At 40.6% G+C, this 25500-nt stretch overlaps 2 protein-coding genes across 3 annotated transcripts; both read right to left on the bottom strand.

Annotated features, from left to right (window-relative positions):
• Positions 1–966: 966 nt before the first annotated feature.
• Positions 967–4131, bottom strand: ptger3 (prostaglandin E receptor 3 (subtype EP3)). The gene is made up of 2 exons (XM_028588134.1): positions 3221–4131; positions 967–2349 (listed from the first exon to the last, which is right to left on the bottom strand). The coding sequence occupies exons 1-2, from the start codon at positions 4073–4075 to the stop codon at positions 2053–2055; spliced, it is 1152 nt and encodes a 383-aa protein (XP_028443935.1). The 5' UTR covers positions 4076–4131; the 3' UTR covers positions 967–2052.
• Positions 4132–5548: 1417 nt separating this feature from the next.
• Positions 5549–10039, bottom strand: zranb2 (zinc finger, RAN-binding domain containing 2). Of its 2 annotated transcripts, XM_028587112.1 has the most exons (10): positions 9886–10039; positions 9149–9201; positions 8936–9044; positions 8682–8764; positions 8515–8591; positions 8256–8405; positions 7993–8165; positions 7398–7457; positions 6731–6880; positions 5549–6476 (listed from the first exon to the last, which is right to left on the bottom strand). In XM_028587112.1, the coding sequence occupies exons 1-10, from the start codon at positions 9939–9941 to the stop codon at positions 6419–6421; spliced, it is 969 nt and encodes a 322-aa protein (XP_028442913.1). In that variant the 5' UTR covers positions 9942–10039; the 3' UTR covers positions 5549–6418. The 2 variants fall into 2 exon arrangements, with proteins under 2 accessions (XP_028442913.1, XP_028442914.1); XM_028587113.1 differs by lacking the exon at positions 5549–6476 and having other exon boundaries at positions 6804–6880; positions 7389–7457.
• Positions 10040–25500: the final 15461 nt, after the last annotated feature.

The raw sequence follows: 25500 nt of genomic DNA, 5'->3' as shown, positions 1-25500 counted from the left end.
TCTTTCACTGAGATGCTGGACCTCTTCAAATACATTTACAGTGCTATACATGACAACGTAGCCGCAAAAAGATCACATTTACATCATTACCATTGCCTGCAAACGGCACTCTTGATTAATAACAATTAGTAATTTGGCACTTAAGCAAACAACCTCATTGAAAAGGACCTTGATTACATCTGAGACCTCTGGTGAATTTCACTGTACAAACTATAAAAGAAATGAACATTTAGAGGTAGCATCAATGCTCCAAGGACACAATTTGGCTGATAAAGAGGAAAATGATAAAATACTCAACGACACATTCAACATATCCAAGACAATCACCACAGAATTAAAAGCATAAAAACATGCTGTATCTGCAGCTACAGCCCCTAGTGTATTAATGTCATTACCTAACACTGTTGGCCAACACACTGATGAAAGTGTGTGAAGCTGCATAGATTGTGTAGCAGTTGCACAAACAGTTTCAAGTGTGCCAAAAAAGCTTTTTGATCTTTTTAATTTCACGGTGTGTGTTTTGGACAGGACTTCATTCCATTAAATTTCTGCTCTTCAGTCTTTTATCCAAAGAGCATACCTACAGTAGCCTGGTCCAACAAGAGGGGAGACCGTCAAGGCTTATATTTAGCATTAGCATTGCTAGCGTTAGGATCAGCCAACTCCTTCACCACTAACAGAGAGAGCTGGAAAATCAAACTTTTCCCGAACCCTGTGGGGAGGAGGGCCACAACATCATGGCCACCAACAAAACTAAGGAAAGATTGTTCTTGCTCGGGCTTTAACTTCTGGATATTCGGCGGCGTTGCCACAACGGACCGAATGGCTTCGCTCGCATTGTTCTCAGCCACTCTCTCTGTTCGCTGATTGGACTGCCAAAAATTTTGAAGGAGAAAACCCAAGACTATACCGCGAACCCAGACGTAGTACTGAAGGGAAATGAAAATTGAGTATGTAGGAGGGCGGAGCCAGGCTATACCTACAGTATCTCTCTACTTATATTGACATAACTGGTCAAAGGCCTGCACAAATTATTATAATTGTTTTCTCTTACAAAGCTTTTGTTGGTGAAATTAGTTACATGTGTCATTACACAATGTGTACTTAGAGAACAAGAATACTTTTAATATGATGAAAAGGCAGGGATATTTCAATGACACCTTGACAGCATATTACGCCATCATGCCATCCATAATCTCTTAACGTTGAACACCACAAATCTACAGTTCTTTCCCTCACACTTCATTCATAACAGGCCTTAGAGTTATTCTGAAGAGAAAATTTTTGAAAAAATAATTGCACAATACACCAGTGCATTCATATTCAGGAGGGAAAGTGGCAACAAACTAAAAGCTTCACATTTTATAGTCCTGGCTGCCAGCCGAGGCGCACCACGCACAGTATATCATAAAATGTACAACTGATACCCAGCAGGTAGCATTATCATCAGCATTTAGCAAACAAACTACTAACTTCATATTACCACAAACACTAATAAATAATCTTACAATCAACAATTGGCTTCAGTTTAGGATCTGCATTTTTCTTTTGAATGATCACCATGATTACATTTCATGTAAGATATGGCAACGCTATTTACAACTTCACATAAGCAAACTTACAGTTTCTTTCTTAATTTAAAAAAAGTGTCTTTTAGCTGGCTTATGGCTTTAAGTTATTGAAAGGATGCTTCAGTTCTGGTCTGGGAGATGCTATCAAAACTGGCTAACAAACTAACATTGAGGGAGTTCCTGTCAACCACACTGAAGCCAAATGTGAGAGATGACACTGTCATGCATCCACATGCTGGTTAGGTGACTTTGAATGGAATGTGTTTTAAGCAAACCAAATGCTCCCAGAGCAGACATGGCTTACACAGAGACAAATTGTGTCTCCAATTGCACAATATCATTCTGTGGAGCATTTGGAGAACATTTTTGTCTCCATATTTCCCATGACACATCCATGACAATAGCGTACATCCATTTTCACATCCATCCAATCTATCCTGGCCTCAAAGCCACAAGATAGAAATTCCTGTCAAAGGTTGACTTAGCTAGATTGTGGTTTGTTAAGGGCATCCAATGCCGTCGGGGTCTCCTTCTGTTCCTCTATGGAGCAGTTGGACACTGCATTCGCCATGATGCAGAACTTGCGGAGGAGGATCTCCCTGAAGAGCAGATAGACCCATGGGTCCAGGATCTGGTTGAGGGAGGCCAAGCGGATCGCTGTTAGAAAAAAGTTACAGTCTAACTGGACGTCCCGGGTAGAGGTGTGATTGGAGGTCACTGCTGCTGAATTGCAGTCGTGGGAGGATACCTGATTGGAGATCATCCTCAGCATCAGCACCTGAGAAGGGAGGCAGGCACACACTGTTTGTACCAAGAGGATAATGAAGATCAATTATGTTCTTCAGTGCGTTGATTAGTGATTTACTTTTATTTTTTTTTACTTTCAGAGGTTGATGTTGGCTGAGAGACAATAGTTTGAATATTTAATGTCACTAATCTTAAGACAATTCTGAGTAGCTATACTGTATCAAGTGACTAACCTACGCTCTAGGTACTCACTCTCTGACATCATTGCTACCACAGTGCTATGGCTTCTATTAATATCCTTGGTGGGACTATTTAATGTGCCTGACAATGCATGACCTCATAGCACACTGAGCAGATCCCCCAAACAGGACTCTGATAAGTGGATTGCTTCTTAATGGAAAATGGTTAGCAGGATTTCAAAGGAATCATACATGACAGCATGTATTTGACTGGCAAGTATGATTTGTGTGTGTGTGTGTGTGTGTGTGTGTGTGTGTGTGTGTGTGTGTGTGTGTGTGTGTGTGTGTGTGTGTGGGACAAAGAGAAAATTAGTAAAAGAGGGTGACTGACTTAATGAGTGATTGAGGAAGACAGAGAAGTGTGATGTGTGCAGCGTCTGTTCTTGCTTCCTTTCGCTGTCCTGCCAACAGGAGATGAAGCATCTCCAGAGATTAAAAGACCTGCAGCTGTTTGTGAGAGGCAGCTGACAATAAAATCCAATTAAACTGTGAATTGTGACACTGGACAATGTATCATATTAGTACATTGGGCTATTACTGCATGACACTATAAGGGACAATAATTAAGCATACCTATTTTGTATGATAACCTCACTTATATTCGACCATAATGGTTGTATGCTGTAAGAAATGTAAAGGCTGAAGTCGCCCATAGAAACATACCAGCAGAGGAGACCAGCAAATAAGGAGGACGCACATAATCCCTAACAGCTGAATGACGGTCTCCGTGGTGAGCCGTTCCCACTGCTTTGAAGACTGAGACGTGCCAGACTTTGTTTTACACCGCATTATTAAGCCCCGGATCGTCACTACATTGCAGGAAAGTGTAACAAGCAGAGAGAAAATCCCTAGTACAGCGAAAGTGATGGCAAAAAACATATTGCCCGGGACTTTCCTGTCCCCCGTGCTGATAAAACACCAGGTGCCCGGCCACTGGCGTGTGTATTCCCCGACCCCGGCAATGGGCAGCAGCGCAAAAAGCAAAACAAGACACCATACGACAGCCAAAGTCTGCTTTGTCACACTTGTCTTCATGTGGTTGGAGTACCAGTGGGGATTTGTTATCGCCATAGCCCTTTCAATTGCCATGGCGCTGGCCAAGAAGAGAGAGCACAGGCCAAACGTTGTCATGCACACACCGAAAAAAGCGCACAATTTGCCCGATGAATCTATACGCTCCCATTTCAGATCAGCTCGGTAAACTGATATCACTATGGGACTTGTCAAAAGCTGTCCGAACAGGTCAGTAAACGCCAGCGACCCGATGCAAAGCAAGAACGATTTTTTCCTTTTATTTTCCTTCTTTTTGTAAGAGATGTACACCAGAATAAGAGCTAATGAGTTGCCAACTATGCCCGTGATCATCATGGATATAGGAAAACCAACTGATACATATCCACAACTGGAATTTTTGGTGGCATTGTCTTCGCGCAATGACCTCGAGACGTTAAAGTCCAGCATCTTTCCAATTTTGGTTTGCAGGCCCTCCAGAAAATCACAACTGTACGTAGTCATCATTTCGGAAAGGATAAGCCTATATGCATCAGATAACCCATGTGTGGGTCCGGCATACTCTTGCGCTCCAACTGAATGCAGTGCGTAAAAGCGCGTCGGGTCCTTTTTACGCACGGGAGGCGGGACTACCTAGAAAAGCGCCCAGGCGAAGCAAACAGCAGATGCACAGGGTTTTAAATACACTTACTAAAATATAAACGGGATTTTTGAAACTTTATAGGACACCTCCAATTATGATCTCAGTTCATTGACTTCCTATTTATAAGTACGGCACTTTAGAGGAGTGTAACACTATCGCAGACACACCTGCTTCGGACCCACATGCCAGAGATTATCATCACATCTTGACGAAGTGAGCACACGGGCGGACTTGTCTGAGATAGGGGAAGAAAAAAACCTGCTCTGCGCCTCTTTAGCAGAGAAAGCACTGAGACATTGTCCTTGAGCACATGAAATCAGAGATAGGGTTTACTGATCAAATTAAAAGTGGGCTGTATTAAATAATTCGGCTACCTCCGGTTGGTGATCATTATGGGGAAATTCACATTGGTATACATTTCTTAAAAAAATCTAAACCACTTGAATTTAGACTCATATTATGAAAATTGCCATATTATATAAATATTAGACATATGTACTCACTAATAGGCTACACAGACAGCACATGTAGTGTTTTTTTCCCAGCACCTCGAGCGAATGTATACAACCTGTACATCTGTCCAAAAAGCTGCAGTAAAACAATCAAGTTCACCCCATTCGAACGTGGTGTGCATTATCAGACCATCCAAGTAACAGGTGTTGAGGACTATACTATTGATCAATGTGACTTCTGGCCTGATGTATGCCCCGCTATATTAAGCACGCCAATGTATCGATGGATCCGTTAAATTCAGCGTAACAGTAGGAACAGTGCCACCTGCTGACCACAATGAGAACGACAACACTACAGTGTGGAGCCCATTGTTCAGTATTCAACTACTGAGTACTTAAAACTAAGTAGTTAGGCTTTTAATAATTAACTCGAAGCCGAAATTAACCAGGCCATAGCTTTTATCATATCGTCAGATGGTGATCAGGATACATCTGGTGAAACGAGCTAGTTTTTATATGAGCTGCTAAACTTTTAGCTTAAGGTATGCAAATAAAGACACTATATTAATACTATAATAAAGTAAATAGTAACCGGCTATATGACTGGGAAACTAACGTTACTTTAGAGAACAGTAACTTAGTAACGGTTCACGTATCAGCAAATTTACCATCAACCAAACACTGAAGACATCTTAGATCACTGTAACGTAACATTCACGTTACGGTTACCATACTTCGCTATACTTTAAATAACGGCTAGATAGTGACACAGGGATTAATCAAACACATCTGTCAGATTTAGCAAATATTTAAACAGTTCTACATGTGGCCTCTCCAGATTCAGGCTACTTGGCTTAATCAAACGCACAACAAAAGAACAGGAAACAATGTCGACAGGAGTTTATTTACACGTGTACATTTGAGTTGTTTCACCAATAAAAAGCCTGTACTGCCACATTTCACCATGATCGGGATCTACTACTGTATGGTTGGAATTCTGGATGTACTAATCTGGATCACGAATATCAGTCTTTTCTTGATTTCATTTGTTTCCCAAGTGACAAATGAAGAGGAGTTACGGAGTGGTAAAACAGGTGACAATTGTGTAATGAGTAACTAACAAACACCTACACCAAAGAATGTTGAATTTACGGCAACTTAGTTAAAACAAGCAATATCAAAAAGTAAAATACTTACCGTGAAAATAAAAAGCAAAGTATTTATTTATCAAGAAAAAAACTAAATTCATAACTACATCCCTGTTATTCTAAATTGGTGCTTAAGTACTTCACCTTTTATTTTAAAAATGAATTTATAAAAAAAAAATAAAAAAGTAATAATCTCAGATGTTTCCTAGGGGCAAAAAAAAGTAATCAAAAATGTTTACTTCAATTTCCCTACAGATGCGTAGAATAAAATGTATTGCCACGAAGATATTCAGCAGAATGGGCTTAAAATGGCATAAGCCTCTTCACAGTATATTTGACTTTCTTATGGGAATATGTATGTTTATTGGACACCTGCAGTTACAGACACTTGTCACAGATTGGGGTGTATGTGGTTTTAAAAAGGGAGCTTGTAATGATGAATAACGGCAGAGAGGAGTCATGTTGACATTTCCTTTTTTTTTTTTTTTAGAGAAATGAGACTGTTCTATGAAAATGGACAGTATATTGAAATGATGTGGTTGTTTTCCTTGCAACACAACATGCACTTTTCTACGTTCCTATTCTTGTTTTAAAGGCTGTAATAAAGTTATTTCTTTTTTGAACTGGAGTCAGAATGGGAGGATCCGGAGGACTGGCCGCGGCGCCTGAAATCACACAAACACCATGGGAAGAAGAACAAGGTCAGCAGGCTCAGCTATTAACATTCACTTATGCATACTTGAAACAAGTACAAGGTCAAGGACCATATTAAAAAAAAAAAAAAAAAAAAAAAAAAAAAAAAAAAAAAAAAAAAAAAAAGACATTTGAACATATTTCTGTAAATCTAAATTCCAACAAGCGAGGCGACAGATGGCTAATAATAATCAGTGCCATTGTGGTATTCCACAGAAACCCAAACCTTTCGGACGAACGTGATCTAGAACGCCTCCGCTTTCTCTCTCCAGATGAGGACCTGGAGCGACTGCGCTTCTGTCCCCTCTCAGGTGAGGAGGAGGGTGAGCGGGACCTCTTCCGGGGAGAGGAACCCTTTCCAGACTTGGAACTGGATCTTTTGGAGGAATAAACCAAGCACTGAGGTCAGTAAGGTCAAGACAGAGTTCCATCAGCGTGGGTATTTATCAAGCTTCTCAGACTAAGAGCATTTAACTATGGATTAATGGAACGGAGAAAACAATGAAGAAAATGTTTGGATTCCTTCTGAATATAATAAAAGCCAGCACCACTGCTGAGAGATGCTTGATGAAGACCCCAGATGTCTATTCAGACTTTTGAGCCACAATAAAACTCAGTTCAGGTAGTCAAGACTGTGTACGTGTTATAGTCTTGGCCCTAAATTAAACTTTAAATAACCCTACCTAAAATGATTAATAACTGTTGGGGCAGTTAATTTTCCTATGATTTCAGAACAAAATTACTATCTGCAGATTGAGAAAGAGGACTTTAGTGGAGTAAGCACTATCCAATCTTTGTTCAAACTTAAGCTAGGGAAAAGGACTGATCTGGAGCCTTCAGCCCCATACACACACACACTCTAAAAGGGAGAGAGTGCATGTCACCTCATTCACCTGGAATGGGACCTCGAGCGAGATCCAGACCTGGAACTGGATGAGCTTCTAGAGCGGGACCTGAAAGACAAAAACAGAACCTTTCCAATATTTTCTGAACAAGAAGAATAGTTTAATGATTCACACGGCACCACACAGATATTATATATATATATAATTAATTTAAATCTTGAGTATTTGCGTAATTTCTTGCCTTACTGTATAGCATAACTGATGAGAAAATATGTAGACTAACAAAATATGCATAAGGGGGTTTGAAGAAATAACTCAGAAAAAAGGAAGACAACTAAAACCTGTAAAAGGTAACAAGTGCATACAGAGAACCGGAGTGCATTTCAAGACTACAATATAAAGAATGCATTGCTTCCATCTAAAGTCATAGGCATTTTTAAAAACAAAAACATAAAAAGATATTATCCAGAAAAATAATTCTGTCTGCACATTTAATTTCTAACACCACAGAAGCGGAGGGGTTGAGAAAACAGAAAACAACAAATCAGCAGAACAGGACATGAAATTGATCAGTAAATCAGAAGGAAGATTGAGCTGATACTGACATTTTGCCCGGAGTTACCCTTGACCTGTACCCTTTTACCTGGACCTCGACCGTGAACTGGAGCTGGAGGACCGCGAGGATGAACGGGACGAACCCGAGTGGCTGCCCTTTTTCTTAGGTGGCTTGTCTTCATCATCACTGGCGTCCAGGTTGTACTTCGACAGGTCACCCTCGTCATCTTCTTCTTCATCATCATCATCATTATCATCATCCTGGAGAAGAAGTGTTTAATATTACATTGTTATTGGCTAGCATTATAGAATTTGATCTTTTGAATTGCCAGCTCCAGCCACCAATCTTACATCCAATTTGTATTTGGAAAGGTCACCCTCTTCCTCATCTTCTTCATCTTCCTCATCATCTTCACCTTTTGCTACTTCTTTCTTTTCAGTTTCTTTTGAGGAAGGTGTGCTATTGCTCCTTCCACGGAACTTCTTCTTTTTCCTACCAAACTGTAACATTGGAGAAAAACAATCAAGATTTTACCTGCCAAACATGTGTATGCTTACAGTTTGTCAGTTGCATGGGTTACCAAATACAACACTTTCAGGTATGACTCACTTCATCATATTCACCATCAGATTCCTCCCGTTCAATGTATTCCACATTCTCCCTTTCATTGAAACCTCCACCATAACCTTAAAGGTGGAAAAAGGCAATCAATAACTGGTTTTCAAAAGCACACAAAAAACTGGCAAACTATATTGTTACTCTATTTGTTGGGATACCTGTTCTCTCTTCAAGTTTGGCATATTTCGGTGTGTTACACATGTTGCACTCTGACCTCCTAGCCCAATTGACATTGCCGCATCTGTATGAGAACAGGAGGGAAGGTAAATAAAAAGAATCTGTAAAATTCTCAGCTTATTAAAATGCATAGTTTTCTTATGTATTCCACTCGTTAAGAAGTCTCGTTCTACTTGCTCTAGTGTCTAGTTAATCAAACATTTTGGTAACCCCTTATTATTTACAATCCCCGTACGTTTTGCATTGCCAATCATTTGCACTGAAGAGGCCTCTACTCTTCTCAGCCAGAGTTTTCCCAATCTCTGTTCCTCCAGCTTTCATCATCTTTGCCTCTGTGGTTTTCTCTGTGGAAGCAAACCAATGTTTTTTTTTTAGTACAGCGGAATTTTGACAGTATGTAATGTTATTAAGCTTCTGCAAGATACATTAATTTGCATAAAGGACTCACCCCTCCCACATCTGTTACAACTGGTTCTTCTAGCAAAGTTCACGTTTCCGCACCTGCAAAAGCAAAAATAAAAAAATGACATTGTAGATGCAGATGAGGCTTAACCTGTTATCTCATCATTCAGGCGTAAGCTGAGTGTGCTAAAAACAAGAGTAGTAGTGTAGGTGTATTTATTTTTCATGTGGCACACCATTAGCTTGTAACGTTAGCCTTTCGTTGAACAGCCTGTGTCAAAAGCCTTTCCAGTGTGCATTTGACAACTGCAGCTGGCCTGTCTGTCACTTAAGACGTTTATAATACAACATGATATTGCAGACTACCTAAGTTAGACTCTACACTCATGACAACTTGGCTTCTACAACATTGTAAACACCACCCACAATAGCGAGTGTGGACTCTCACCTGACCCACAGAAGCTAACGTTAGCTAGCTTGCTATCTTATGAGTCTGCACACACTGACAACCTATATTAAAACTCCCTGACACGTAAACCAAAACATGTCCCCTTAAATGAACAATTTAAATGACGTTTATTTTGAATATAGTGCGGATAATGAGGTAAAAATAAGGTAAAAGTGAACTAGTTTCCTTAGCTAACGTTAGCGTGATATGCTAGAAGGCCTAAGCTAACGTTTGCACGTTAGCAAGACCAGCAAATTCAGCAAACATGCTGTTACATTTAACCAGCTAGCTAGTTCGTAAAAAGGTATTGTATTCAAAATGTCAGGAACACTTACTTTTTATCAGGACAAATCCAGTCCCCGTCGCTAACTCGAAAACTCTTCCCCGACATGTTTGGGCCTGTTAACACTGGCTCGCTGGCAGGATGGTGTATCGAGAGTGGTGTGGTCAGTGTTCATGCGCCTCCTCCCTCTAATGATGCATTCAGGTGCTTTTCGGTAGAACTTTACTGTAAACTCGCCCTTCTCTGCTCGTAATTTAGAAACAAGTATTGTGACATATTCTGTGCACGGTGAAAACGGCCCACCATTGTGTTAGGTAGGTTTTGGAATACCAAAATCTCTTTGTGCAGCAGTGTAAGCACACATGTAACCTATTATTCTGTACATAACCTAACGAATAAGGATCACACTACGGCCATTATTTGCTTTCCGTGTTCTAAATCAATTCAATTCGGATATATATATCAAATGATCCCTTTACTACAAGTTTTTATCAAGCTATTGTCACAAAATTTAAGTTTTTTTTTAAGTTCCTTATTGCTTCCATCGACACCTGAATGCAACATTGAAAAAGGGACAAACCATAGACTGTATTATACAGGATGTCAATGGGACAAACCTGTTTTTCTTGATTTACCATGCAAATAAAGTATAATAATCCCAAGATAATAGTTTCCTGCAAATGTGGTGGTATACTATTAGGCTTACATGGTTCAGTTTTTCTCAATCAATAAAAGATAACAGTTATAAGTTAAATATTATGCAAATATCCCAGAAAATGCCCAAGTTCTTGGGAATGTAGAGATGATATACAGTAGGAATGTGACTATAAACCTGCTTTTAGATACCAGACACACTTTACATCCCTTTAGGTATAGCCTGCCAGAAAAACCTGTTTATCATATAGCCTACTTTTTTTTTATTTAAAAAGAGGACATGATGCACTTTGTTCCAATCCAAATTTATTCATAAAGCACATTTAAAAACAACAGTTGACCAACGTGCTTTATAATCAAAGATCACAACAAACCATAAAAAGAACACAGTAAAAACAGAAAGACCAGTTTAAAAGGTAAAATGACAATAATTATCATAGTGTGTGTGTGTGTGTGTGTGTGTGTGTGTGTGTGTGTGTGTGTGTGTGTGTGTGTGGGTGCGTGTGCATGTGTGTGTGTGTGTGTGTGTGTGTGTGTGTGTGTGTGTGTGTGTGTGTGTGTTTGTGTGAGCTGCAGCATTCTGGACCAACTGCAAGCGTGTAAGGGAGGCCTGGTTGTTGATTTACAACTTGCACCTTTGAATACAAAGAGATGGAAGACATTGGCAGAGACTGAGGCAGTGGATGTCCATGTGACAGTAATTTAGCTCATGACTGATTTAAGATCCTTTTTAAATTATAAATATTGTTGACTCAGAATCCAAATTTAGCATACAGGATAAGTTAGCCTTCAGGGCTTTCTGCCAGAAAGGGTTTATTTTAACCCAAACCAATATATTTTCCTAAACATAACCAAGTAGTTTTGTTACCCAAACCCTAAAAGGTTTCTGGAAGAAAGCCGTGAAGGAAATATTCTCCCATGTGCCCACATTTATTGGTTTGAAATCCTGATTTTTCTAGTTATGTTTTCTTGCAATACCAATACTAGCCACTAGATGGCAGTTAATGCCAATGTTTAACACTGCACATGTTCATAGACCCTCTGTTTTGTTTTGGTATGGTGTCTGCTCACAGGTTGCCAATGATTATGTTTTTTCATCTAAGTCAGGGCTGTGTAAGGTTACAGTGTGGGAAAAAAAAGTAACTTCAAGAGGGCTGGAATGTGTGTGCTTACACATACTCTCTGAATTTCACATACACATGTATCTCATAAATATATACACCTTAGTAGTCTCTTGAATAATAGCTACCTAAATCAGGAGTAAATATGATAACATTTTGATTAAAATATATTTTTTGAGTTTTGAGTTTGGCAGAATGTGCTCTTCTTTTACTGTCACTGTCACAAAGAAATAGAGAGATAATTACTGTTTACTTGCCAGTAAAATTTAGAGAAAATCAAATGAACTGGACATATACCGTTAAGCTTTTAGGACAATTGTTTCAGTACAGTAGCCTACATCTCAGTTATGTTGTTGCCTTGTAAATGAACCACTGTGGTTAAGTGAAAATCAAACTTGCACACATCATGATCGTTACATCTTACAGGTGCTTCAAAAGATCTTTGATACTATGTGGCAGGTGATAGTAAGACGATATGCAGTGTGACATCCCTTTTATAGACATGTAAGCCCTGTAACACTTGACAGTAGTGACTTAGTAATGCCTAAACTGTTGGAGATGTCTGCCAGTAACATATATATTAGTAGAGGTTCAGTAAAGCACTGATATCTTACAGAATATCTTAAAACGCAGAACAGGGAGATAGTCCTCTCATGGTTTTCTAGTGGTCTGTGCTGGAATAAAATTAATATAAGGAGTTTGAGTTTATGCACAGTAATAAATTAATCTATGTCGGCTCTTCTGTTGAAAGATCTGGCAGAGGGCTACAATTCATGTTTGTGATATTCAAATATGAACCATTGTCATTTGTGCACTGTCATCCCATACGTATTTACTGTACAAACCAATATGCATTGTAGGAATAAAAACCCTAATCATCTGAAGTTTATTCCCCTTAGTTCTTTAGTCTCAAATTATAATATCATTAGATACCTTGTTTTTTGTGTGCAACAGAACTGTGAATCAGATTTGACCTGGCAAAAACAGGTTCAGATACACAAGGTTTCATAATTCATTGTGAGATACTTTTACTGCCCTTAATACCAGGGTAGTTAAAATGCAGGAAATAAAACACCATATGTTGTTGATATGTAAATTATATTAATAAAGGAAGAAGGAAAGGCTTTAAGTTGCAGTTATTTCTCATGTGATAGTACTTAACAAAGGCTAAAATGTAGGTACAAAGCAGAGCTTAGGCTGCTAGAGAAGCGTCCTTGTCCTCCCAATCTGCTGTCGGTCAAAGTCAAAGACTCTTGGAGGTCGCTGTCACAGCTGGTCCATGAACTTGAGGCCACACAAGCAGTCATTTCAATTTTTCAGCTGGAGTCTATTACTTTCTTTTCTCGGCCCTCTGTTCTTTTTGACAGGGGTGAAGTGATTGTTGATGCATGTCTTTTACAGTATGTCTTGGACAAGATGGGGTTAATGCAACTGAGCACACTCAAGATGAACTAAACAAGACTTTTTAATCATACATTGTTTTAATCATCATGTATCTGTTAGGGAGACATGCACATGATTTATGAGCGGCACACTAGTTTTATTATGAGTAGGGGCCAGCAAATATAAGGTATCAGAGGCGATATAGGCACATTTTATGATTCAGTCTCTTTCTTTTAAAGGAAATGACTCTTGGAGCTTCGTCAATATAATTCCTACACGGAGGCCAGCCATACGATATTGCATGAAAACAACTGCAACCACACACATATATTGTTATTTGTTCAAGATGAGGCATCCCCTCAGTTTTCTTTACTTCATTGAAGTCATTTTTCATAACGGAAGCCTATTTTCTATTCACTGATGCAGGATCCATCTCTACCCACAGGTTTTAGCTAAGGATGTACTTTCTGCTCACTTTCAGTGTTGCACAGAAAAGAGTGAGCAGAGATATAAAGCAAATGAAGCCATGAATAACTAACAAGGACACATTGCCAATGCTTTGGTATGTTTGTTGGCGGCACAGAGTTGCATGAAAGATTCAGCGAGGAGTCAGACAATTAAATAGCACTTAGGCAAACAACGTCCAATTACATTAAAGTGGCTTCACTGGTGGTAATGCTTTTTTAACTTTTTTGGCCAATGTACAGCCCACCAGCTGATTATGTCCAGGGTCAATGACACTACTAAGAGAGATTTTTCATGGGTGTCAATGAGGCTTTGGCTAGGCTGACACCTTTTTGTAGCCCAGTGGCTGGTTACGGCTGAACGTTCATGCACAGCAGAGTCTCTGACAGGGAAAAGCAGCCATGTATGTAGGTTTGGAAAAACCTGCTGCAAGCCACCAGGGCTTTCCAATACTGACAGATGGCAGGGAGCTGTTCCCGAGAAAAGGGGTACTGCGAGGGTGAAGAGTTGGAGGCTGGTGGACGTCAGCGTTCTCCACCCACCACTCTTATCTCAATACCATGATTCAGCATTAATCAGGGAGGTGACATGTATTTCCCACGTGCCAAACACAAGTTAATTGTGGGGCTGTTTGTTAACTGAATGTAATTTGATACTGTGCCCTTATGAGGCATGTCTGTTTGTTTCTGCACATTTGTGAGGACAACACAGAGCTGGCCCTGTCTTCACACTTTAGCGGTGGGAGGTAAACTGTAAGATGCCAGCGAACCCCATCAGAATTATATAACGCAGACTACTGCGCAGTGAAACAGCTCGTTCTGGGAGCTGCGCCGCTGCCATATCTCCCGTCCTCTCATCCGTTCCTTATCTCTAAAGCACTTTCATTTTGGGAGCCAGAGAGCACACATTTTACAATCCAGTCTCAACACTTGTTGTAAAAGTAATCTACAAAGCATGATATGATGTGTAAAATGTGAGAGTAATAAATCTACTGTTTAGCAGTAATAAATTGCAAGATGGAGCAAATTCCACTGGATCATTAGTTTTGAATGTCTAAGTGCATCACATTTTGTAATCACTATAGATAGTGCTTGTGATCTGAAGTTCAGTGTAGATTCTCCATGAAGAACTTTTTCAAAATCATGTTCTTTTAACAAAAGCATGTTTTGAGAAGAGACAATCATACTTTGAGCTTGCAGGTGATCTCGAGCATTCCACACTGACAATATCAATGTGTCAAGTCCTGCCGATCTTGACAGACCCAAGAATTGAAGGAGTGATGTTGGCACAAAGTCTGAGACCAGACATTGTTCTTCAAATGGAATCAGAGAACCCCTCAGATAAAGAGTTTACAGGGCGAGAGGTGTTCTCACTTGATGATTCCCGATGATGTCTGTACAAAATGCAATATCTATACCCCTTGCTTCCATTAAGGCAAGGCATGAGGGACATTCTCCAATATCATTTCTCAAATGGTTTTGTCAGGTCTGTCTCCCAGACCCTTGTTTAATTGCTGCACATCACTTTTAGGGACCACTTGAAAAGGAAAGAAATCAATGTCCCTCCTGCTCCAACTCTCCAGGCAGAATATAGTGAGTCACTCAACCTGCACCCCTGTGTGTCAACAGAATACTAGTTCCAAACTGAAATTTCTTTTAACACTTTTATTAAGGCTTAATTAAGTGTAATTAGAGATATTGTCACATGCATATTCTTTTTGTGCCATAGCTGTTCATATTTATTCGACAATAATAGAACAGTGAAGATGCTTCATTCTAAATGCAGCCTTGAATTAGTTATCAAACATAATTCATGAAACCATCTTCACAGTTTCATATTTGAAAATATTTCACTCTCTACAAACAGTGTTCTGTTTTTTGGATGTTGTATATTCTTGTGGCAGAAGAGAGAAAATGAAACGAGATAGAGGTAGAGTGAGGGGAAATTGACAGATGGACAGAGAACAAGGAAGAGGAGATGGGTTCACAGTAAACAATACTCAGACCGTAATTAAGTGACCTGACTTCAATTAGAAGCATTATGTGGGGAAAATTGTTTTTGTGATTTGATGCACTCAACCGTGCATTTGATCCCACAATTCTTCTCCCATTATCTTTTACCTCCTCAAATTCATTGCTCTTTATTCGCTTCAACTTTCACGTCACCATTTCACTGCCGGGATGACAGTAACTGAGTAGGTAATCTGATTGCAATATAACTAATGCTTGAAAAGGGGAAGCAGCTTCAGCGCAGCCTTGGCCTATGCGTCATCTGGCTCTGCTCTTGGCAATGACACAGTCCTGGCAGTGGGGTGATTAATGTGATAGGTGGAATTTGTCTCGTTATGTTGACACCGGCTAATAAATGCCTTGTAAACAGCCAGTCGCAGCTGTTAATGCATCATCATAATCCAGGATTAGGAGGTGCCAGGCATGGCCAATAAATGCAATTAGGCACTGACAAAATTAATTCGCCCATACTCTGACTTTCCTGCACCCTGTCCATTTTGAGGGAAACTCAAGTGTGTCGTGTGATTCTTCACAGGGTCGCAAGACGATAAGCGCGCTGAAAATCTTCCCATTAAATAAAGAATTTCCAACTCAATTTGTGTTCACTGCAATGCATAATTTGTAGAATATTAACTCTGAGATAGATTGAAATGAAAACAAATACCCTTGCTTTGCTCCTCTAATCTATTTGGAATTATGGAATTATGAACAAGGGAATCTGCTTGCAAGGGGAAAATCGAAGGAGAAAACCATACCCAAAATGAATATAAGTGTGAAAATGTTATAAAGCTGAAACTTATGGAGCTAGAACAGTCTCAATAAAGATAAATGCACACACTACATTCACATATGCACACACAGGATTCATACATGCACACACATGATTCATAAATACACACACAGGATACACAAATGCGCACAAAATTTACAAATTCACGTGGGGTGCGTTCTTGTGATTGGCTAAAACAAGGGAGATATCTGATTGGTTGCAGATAATTCCTTGTTTAAAAAAATGCATTTGTGAGTTGAGCCACGTCAGGGGAGTCTCAAAATTCCCACACAAATACTTCACAGCTCACAGACCGCAAGCAGTTTGTAAATCAAGATATATTTGTGTGTGCATCAGAAATACATTTCTGAATCTTGTCCTGTGCATTTCTGAATCTTGTGTGCATTTGTACATTTTGTTTGCATTTCTGAATTGTGTGTGCATTTATGAATTTTGTGTGCATTTATGAATTTTGTATGCATTTGTGAATCTTCTGTGCTTTTAAAATTTTCTGTGTGAATTTGTAAATTTTGTGCGCATTTGTGTATCCTGTGTGTGTATTTATGAATCATGTGTGTGCATGAATGAATCCTGTGTGTGCATATGTGAATGTAGTGTGTGCATTTATCTTTATTGAGACTGTTCTAGCTCCATAGAAACTCATCTTGCAAATGCTGTATTTTATTCTTACATCTCAGGAATGACAAGACAGGTGACTTTTAAACGTGAGGTCACCAAGACAGCCATTAACTCCCTGTCACTCATCTCCGTCACGCCTCATTGGTGGAGGTTGTGATGCATTTCTTCGTGTTTTTACTCACCTCGCTTATTTTTAGCACCTGGGACTTTAGTCTGATGTTTTTCTAAAGATTTAAAAAGACACTCGCCCCTCACACCAAGTCAGCCCGTCCTATTACCAGAGTGATGGTCAATTGAGATGATCAATTTGCATAATGGAGCATTAAATTGGGCCCATCACAACCCACCTCTCAGCAGCTTGCTCCCATGGAGGGCTCACTGAAAGTGGCAATTGCTCTTGAAAGGGTAGCATGTATCCTCGTTGCCGGAGTATTCTTCCACCATGCAGGCTGGTGAATAAAGCACCAGTCACTGAATAATGTAGGCTCTTATTCATGAGTAATCTGGTGCCGAATTAAAAAGTTCATGCTAAAGGAATTCCCGAGTCCAAGAATGAGATTTAAAATATGAAAGTAGAATCAAAACTCAGATTGAGATTTTTCACTCAATTTTTTCATTTGCCTTATTGTCCTATCTGCTTTGGTAGAAGGGGAAAAACAGAACTCCATTAATTATTCCCAACGTAATATTACTCTTTAAAAAAAAAAAAAAAATCATTCCACCCTCATCCATTCTCCATTAGGGTGTACTTAAATGCCATGTCCATCCTCATAGTGACCATTGGTCATTTCTTGGACAATGAGCAGATCATTTTGATTAACACCCACCAAGGAAATCAACGACAGTTATCTTAGGCAGTTCAGTTGAGCTTTTAAGAAGCATGTCAGAGCATAAGGACCTATGACGAATTGCATCCAAGAAGCCGCTCAGATCTGAGGCCGGCGGGCTGTGATTGATGTGTGTGCTGTGTGAGTGGCAGGGAGGAATGAGATAGAGCCGTCATGGCCTTCCTCTCCTCCGTGTTGCCTTTGTTTGAGGGGTTTCCGCTGGGGAGAGTGCTGTCCAGTGAACAATATGGCAGAATCTCCTTGGTGTGCAGGTTTTGTTAACTGGCCATTTGTAAGTGCCCATTTGGCCGGAGAACCGGTTGCTGGCAGCTAAAGCATATTTCATGAAATGGAGTGCAGCACTAATTGGACTCAGATGTTCATACACATTTCAAGTAATTTTTACACAAAAAAAAGCCTTTTACTACATTCACTACATTTTACAACAACCACTCTTCATGGAGAGGGCAATGGGTGTACAAGTGATTTGTGTCATGAATAGTAACTGGAAAACTTTAATTCCCATGAGTGAGTGCTACCTTTTCCTGCCACAGGCAGCCTGCTGGGCTTCTGGCAGTCTATCAGCCGCGGCATGACAGATGATTGACATTAAAGAACTATGGGATTTAGAGGTAGTTGTGAGGCATAGGTCTGAAATGTTTTTATGAAGCTCTTGTCAGATATTTTTGTAACATTGCAAGAAAGCAACAAGCCGGTTTGGGTCTGTCTTGTGAGTCTATGTTTGGAGCCTCACACAGCCTGGTTGGTGTGGGGATTAATTGGTAAGGCTCTGCATGCATCAGTGTGATCTAACTTACTTCCATCAGTTAATACACAATAGTAAAGGTCCCTTAACAGACAGCGGTGACATAGATCTGAAGGTCTCGTTGCCATTCAATGTCTGGTCTGGTTAGTACAAGTTCAACCTGGCGCCTCTACTCAAGGCTGTCACTGAAGCCAGAGCAAAAACATTGTGCAGTCTGACTGGAATATAACACTTTCTTCATTCCATTTTAAATGTCACGCCCAAAAGACAACATGGCTGAGTATTTGCTCCGGTACGCTCCAGATCCATACAATTAGCATAAATGGAGAATCAATTATTTCAGCCCTGATGGAGCTGATTATGCACAGACAATAAAGGCAGAAGGAAGTCATAATTACAAGATGACCTATGTCGCCTTTCCACCATCGCCAGTGTAACACCACCATGTTGGTATTTCAAGGGTGAGCCGGTAATTGCCTGATAAGAACTGCTTGAAAAGTGGGGGAAGCAGATTGGCCCTTTTTGCACATCTCTTTGAATACAGCAGACTGGCATTGCAACATGGACAAACCCGGTAACTGCTGCAACGATACCCCTGCTACCCACTCACATGCCCGCTGTCAACTCACAAACAAGACACACTCATCATAAACATCCACAGCAAAAATGTTAACTCTTCAATTTACACTAGACGTCAAATTTAAATTTGTGTCAGATTCTTCGTACTGCTGCCCATTTGATGATAATATCCAGTGCAGCGCTCTGTGGGCTGAGGAATACAATTTAAATGGCTCTATCTCCTGAGGCAGAGGTGCTGTGATGTGCCAGCCACTCAGCAGCATAGCCCAAAACCAGCTAATGCACAGAAGTGGGTCTTACCACTTCCATGTCATGCCAGTCAGAATGAGAGAGGCGGTAACATAGAGGCAGATAGAGCGAGGAAGGGCAATATGTGTGAAAGAGAAGGAGAAGGGGAGGGCTACAAGGTTAATCTCTGCTGCTGAATAAAAAAAAAACCAGCTCATAAAGTCATCTCTGCTGGATACAGGGGAAATGTCACAGAGGTAATATTAAAGAGACACAAATGACTAATTGCTAAATGAGAATTGGGCCCACATCTTTTATACTGATCAGAGCCAGAAGAAACCTCGGAGCCATTAACCCTTTTACTAAAATCAGCCCGCAGTCCTATGCCTCATCCATGAATCAGGGCTTTCTAAAAGACCACCAAGCATTTAAAGCAGAATCATACTTTCTGCGTTGACTTTAAGAGACCCAAAGCCTGCTGGAGTCATGCTGCGAAAAACACGGTGTAGCCCACTGAATTACGAGTGATATTAGCAAATGCATTACAAGTTGTCATAAATTATTTACATCGCTGGAAACACAGCATCCTCTTTTTAGGAAGACTTTAAAGGCTCTCCTCTCCCAACCCTCGTATTAATGTCGACTATATTAGCGCGAGCATGCAACATGCACGTACCGTATGTATCAGTCAGAGCAGGAAATATGTGTGAGATCAGACTCCACTTCGTCACTTCCACTCTGCCGTCCTACAGCTTGCTTTGAAGGACCTGGCTACAAAGAAAAATGAGGATGCAAGGTCAGTTGAGATGACTTGGGTACCAGCCCACCCACAATAACACACACACACACACACACACACACACACACACACACACACACACACACACACACACACACACACACACAGATAAATGGTAAGAGGAGGAGAAGAAGTCTAAGGAAGTGTTGAGGAGGTACAGAAAAGGATAGAAAGTTAGATACTAGGTCGAGATAGATGCAGAGAGCAGGCAGAGTCAAATAAAATGTGCTGTATTATGACTGTTATTTGACATAATCACAATTACGGGTCAAATACTTGAAATGTATGAAAACATGGTGCTGTGACTGCTTCACAACTGTTTATCACTCTTAAATGGTTGGATCCAAGAGCATGAATGAGGTTGCTGAGCAACTATGTGAATGTACTGTTATAGGAAGACACCATTGGTAATACATTATTGTATTGTTTTAAAATTCAACTAAAGGTTATGCAAAATGAAGGTGACATGCTTTTTTTCTTAACCCTAACCCCCGAATAAATATGACCTAATGGTGTCCGATTGTTGGGAGACTGAATTTCCGTCTTGCACATCCCAGATCCAAACTTCCTTGCAAATCATGTCACATTACTGCCACCTTTTGAGACAGCTGGGCACAATTGTGTCTGGCAGATGTCAAGGCCTCCTTGCAAAGCAACACAAATCAGGGACAGTTGGACTCAGGCAACAAGCAGACGGGACATCTTCTAAATCCATGCCACCGCGAGAGGACACTGAAGGCTTGTTTATTAATATTGACCTTTTTATAATTTCAAACTACTTGAGTTCAACATAACACATTTTCGATGAAAAGGTAAGAATATGGGAATATGCTTTCATCATCATCGGTAAATTGGGTTATAGTTATTAAATAGAGGCCCCTTCATACTCTATCTGAGAGTGGGTGTGTGCATGGAATATAGTAAGGGGGCTGTATGGCTAGCTATTTCACTCTCTAATAACCTCTGTTGAAATGAGAGTTTTGGGGATTGAGATAACAGCCGATTATCACTCTGTGTTATTGTGATAAGCATGCAAAGAAAACTACACAGAGACACAGGGCATAGCCAATAATGAATATGAAAACCTATTCATTGAGCCAAGCCCTACTCTTTTCAGACTGCAACAGCTTGACACAATAGATATCCTCTGCTGATTCCCAAATGACTTTCTGTCATGTTGATACAGATACAGGTTTAGTTGAAGTCCATGGGTGTGGTGAATTATAAATGTGGATGCCTAATCACTGAGCAAACACTACAAGGCTACAGTGCATTATTCTTCCATTCCCACAGTCATATTCACATGCTGCATGAATGCCCATGAGGGTGTATAATTTTCAATGAGGACAGCTAGCCGGAGAAAGTATACAGATTTCTCTGTTAAAGCTTTTTTATTTATGCTGACACCTTGTCTCCCTGTATTCCACTCAAGCAGATACAGACGTCAATATAATATATTTCATCTGTGTCATTATAGGAATGTGATGACTGAAAACAATGATTTATTCCCTATATTTCCATAAATATCCTATCATATTGATAATGAGGTTTAGCTGATGACTGTGATTGTGGGGAGTTATCAGTGTGGACACTCAAAGGCAGTGTCTTTTCCCAGCAGTCCTATTAACTCACACGTATGTAAATGCAGACACAGGTTTATTGGATATTTGTGGTTAAGGTGAGCTATCACTATGGACAGTTAAATACAGTTCTTTTTTTCTTGTATATCTCACTTATATTGATACAGAGTGTGGGGTGTTATCACTGTTGACAATAATCAAAAATCCCTCTTCCATACAACATACTAGTTATATATGTATATTTTATACTAATTCTCATAGCATACTGTTTCCACATTGGTATACCAAATGTCTATAAACTTAACTGTTTTGTATAAACAGGAAACATACTGTACATCAATCAACCAGCAACTATGGAAAGCCACTGACCAATGGAGTCTGCCTGGCAACTTTACGTCGACAACAAGACTGGGGAGTCACTGCTGGCACATCTCGTAAAACTACAGCTTGTTTTCTTTACACTTCGTTTTTTTGTACAAATTAAACAAATGAGATATTACGTGTTGATTAGTGAATTAGTGTTCATTAGCGTTAATTAATTAGTGTTAATTAGTGAGCTTTAGAGGCACTGGTAAGAACATTTTGTTACCTTTGGACAGAGCAAGTCTAGCTGTTTCCCCTTGCCTTGCTCCCAGTCTTTGTGCTAAGCTAAGCTAACCGATTGCTGCTGTAGCCTTACATACAACAAACAGATATGAGAGGGGTATCAATCTCCTCATCTAAGTCTCAGCAAGAAGACAAATAAACGTGTTTTCTTTTTTGTGGCTGTGAGTAGCACCCCCTTTCCCTTGTGCATTGTATTGTAAAAAAACATTATTACTACATCAAAACCCTTACTTCATAATTAAACACATTAAATAATTTAAAAGACGTGCAGACAGTAGCCTGAGATAAAGTAACCAAGCAAATCAGTTACAAAGACATTCACTCTAAAAAACTGCAAAGTACATCTCAAAGCATACACACCTCATCAATTACAAGCAAACAAACACGTCTCAATTTACATGCTCACAACACACACACAGTTGGTTGAAAACCTGCAGTAGTGCCTCCCTTCCCTTCTGTCTATTCTCCAGGAGTTGCCCATTGATAAGTGTAACTGAGAGAGGGACAAATTAATGCTTGCAATGAGTCTGTGCTTTCACAAGGGGACCCTAACCTCCTTTAGATAAAATCCTGTTGGCCTGATGAAAAGTAGACTTCTCAAAAATATCTTTGGAGGTGAGGGGTGTGGGCATTCCAATAATCTTCCCTGCCATCATACTTAACTGCTGGTAAAACCATGACGTAAAATGGATGGTAGCTCTATAAAGAATGAGCACAATATTCCTGCAGACACCAAAAACTTTGAGTCTCTGAAGTAAGACGTTGATGGATTCTCCCTCAAACACTTGCCACAGTGTGCTATGTCCGATGTCATGACCGTGTGGCAACTCAACTATCTCCAATTGATCTGAAACACATTTCTTTTACATATTCATGTGCACATTATGCTTGTCACACTAGTCCTCCAACCTGTCCACTTCCGCTTTATAGCTGATAATGTTGGAGTTGCTTGTGAGTAAACTGAGAATAGCTGCGTCACCACAAACTGATTAAGTTGGGAGCTGACACAATCATTTGTATACAGATGGAAACAAAAAGGGTGAACTGACATCCTTGAGGAGCCACTGTGCTGAATTGCTATTTACAGCAAGATGTGTGGATGAATAGAGTTAAAAGCAGAACAAAAATCAATAAAAACAGTCTGACATATGCAGCATAACTTTCTAAGCACTTTGAAACAAGGCAAATTGGCACTGATGTCAGGATGGCTGGATCTCCCTATGTAGTGCCTCTGTCATGATCCTCCCTAAGGATTTTATGACACTGGAAGTTAAAGCCACTGGCCTGTAATCATTGGCTTTACCAACCCAATCAAGAAACTGTGCTTTCTCCCTGCATTCCCATCAACTTCCACTCACATTAATGCTGAACCTGAAATTAAATGTCAGGATTCACCAGATATCTACTGCCGTCTCCACTGAGGTAAAATAGTGGAATTTGTTACACTGCTGCTCTTTAACCTCTGTATAATACTCCATATGCCTCCAATCCACTTTCCACTAGTGCTCCTAGTTTGATTTCTCTTCATCGTGGAGCACGTTCCCATGAATGCATGCTGACCCCGCATGCCTCCTCAGTATGCTGGAGGTTTGTGTGTGTGTGTGTGTGTGTGTGTGTGTGTGTGTGTGTGTGTGTGTGTGTGTGTGTGTGTGTGTGTGTGTGTGTGTGACGCAAGTATCAAACGTGAACGTTGGGCGGATCTCGGGTGCTGTTGCTATTATAACGGCGGGATAAATGACTCTTGCGCCTGATGCAAATCTAAAATGGGTTGGTCTGAAGTAGCTAGGTGTGGTTTGGGCGTAACGTAAAAATAACCAATCAGAGCGTCATCTCACATTCCCTTTAAAAGCAGGCGCGCTTGTTCCGTGGCAGATTGCTATTATGACGGCGGATTTGCCTGGCGCATGCCAGCGGGAGCTTTCCCGGATGCGGCAAAGTAATAAATTCCCGTCTTGACCGGGTGACGATGTTGCTGCTCCTCTCGGGCGCATCTCCACAGTATAGCCTATGGAGCGTGGGCCTCCAAACGCACCACCTGCACCTGTTGTGCCCCTTCCTCCTCCCAACACTCCATCTCCGCTATTTTACTCCGTCCGCTGTGCGTCAGGTGTAAAATAGGAATGATACATGCGTCGGTGTACAAAGGCAATTGCGCTGAGTGCAAGATAGGGCCCTTGGTGTGTACACAGCAGTCAGGGTGCCAAAGCAGAGAATGTGTTGTTTATCTAGATGGGTGTTCGTTTGTTAAAGACTTTCTGAAGGCTGATTAATGACTGTGATATTTTTAAGCTGAAGCTGCAGATAGCTGATACTTGTGGCTGTAAACAAAACAATTAAAGATTAACACTTTGTTGTGTCCTGTTAATACTGTTAGTAAACACTAGGGGCGCTAGAGTGCACCGTGAGGTTACAGGTGAAAGGTATGTGCGTAGAGGAAGAGAAGGATGTGAGAAGAAGAATAAAGTGAAAAGTAGTGTGATACATGTCTCTCGGCTCGTACTTAAAATACTTAAAACACCACATTTTGGCGACGAGGATGGCTATTAACGTGCCTCTACCTACACCGTTCATGCCTTGCCCAGGCGAACCTGCTATTCCCTTCCCTACATGGCTGAAAATGTTCGAGAACTATATGCTAGTAATCGATGCTAACGGGGAAAAGTGGCCCGAGGCAAGGAAGCGTGCTGTTCTTCTCCATGCACTTGGCACCGAGGGACAAAGGCTGTTTTACGCGCTACCGGATACAGGTACTACATATACTACTGCAGTGGATGGACTTAGAAATCACTTCGTTCCTAAAGTAAACGTGATTGTGGAACGTCACAAATTTCGCCAGAGGGCACAGCGACCAGATGAGTCAATAAACCAGTATCTAGCCTCATTACGTGAACTGGCTGCATTGTGTGAGTTTGGTGATATGGAGGAGCAAATGCTTCGAGATCAACTGATAGAGCGTGTTGCCAACACACGCGTACGGGACAGACTTTTGTTAGAAGCGGACCTGACCCTACTACTTCGCTGGCCCTGCAGATGGAGGCTGGGCTACGGAATGCTGGCGTTCTATCCGACACTACTACTACTGCCGCTACCACAACGGCTACTGCTGCTGCTGCGTTGGTGAGGGCCATACATAAACAGCAATGAAAGGCCCGCCAAAAAGAACAAAGGATGCCTGCATCATCAATATCGTCTACAACTAGCCGCCGCTCCTGCTACCGTTGTGGATCCACCAACCACCTAGC

Source organism: Perca flavescens, chromosome 9 (assembly GCF_004354835.1).
Source record: "Perca flavescens isolate YP-PL-M2 chromosome 9, PFLA_1.0, whole genome shotgun sequence".
Taxonomy (NCBI): domain Eukaryota; kingdom Metazoa; phylum Chordata; class Actinopteri; order Perciformes; family Percidae; genus Perca; species Perca flavescens.
Note: the sequence above shows the minus strand (reverse complement) of the source record. Positions and strands in the feature narration are given on the sequence as shown.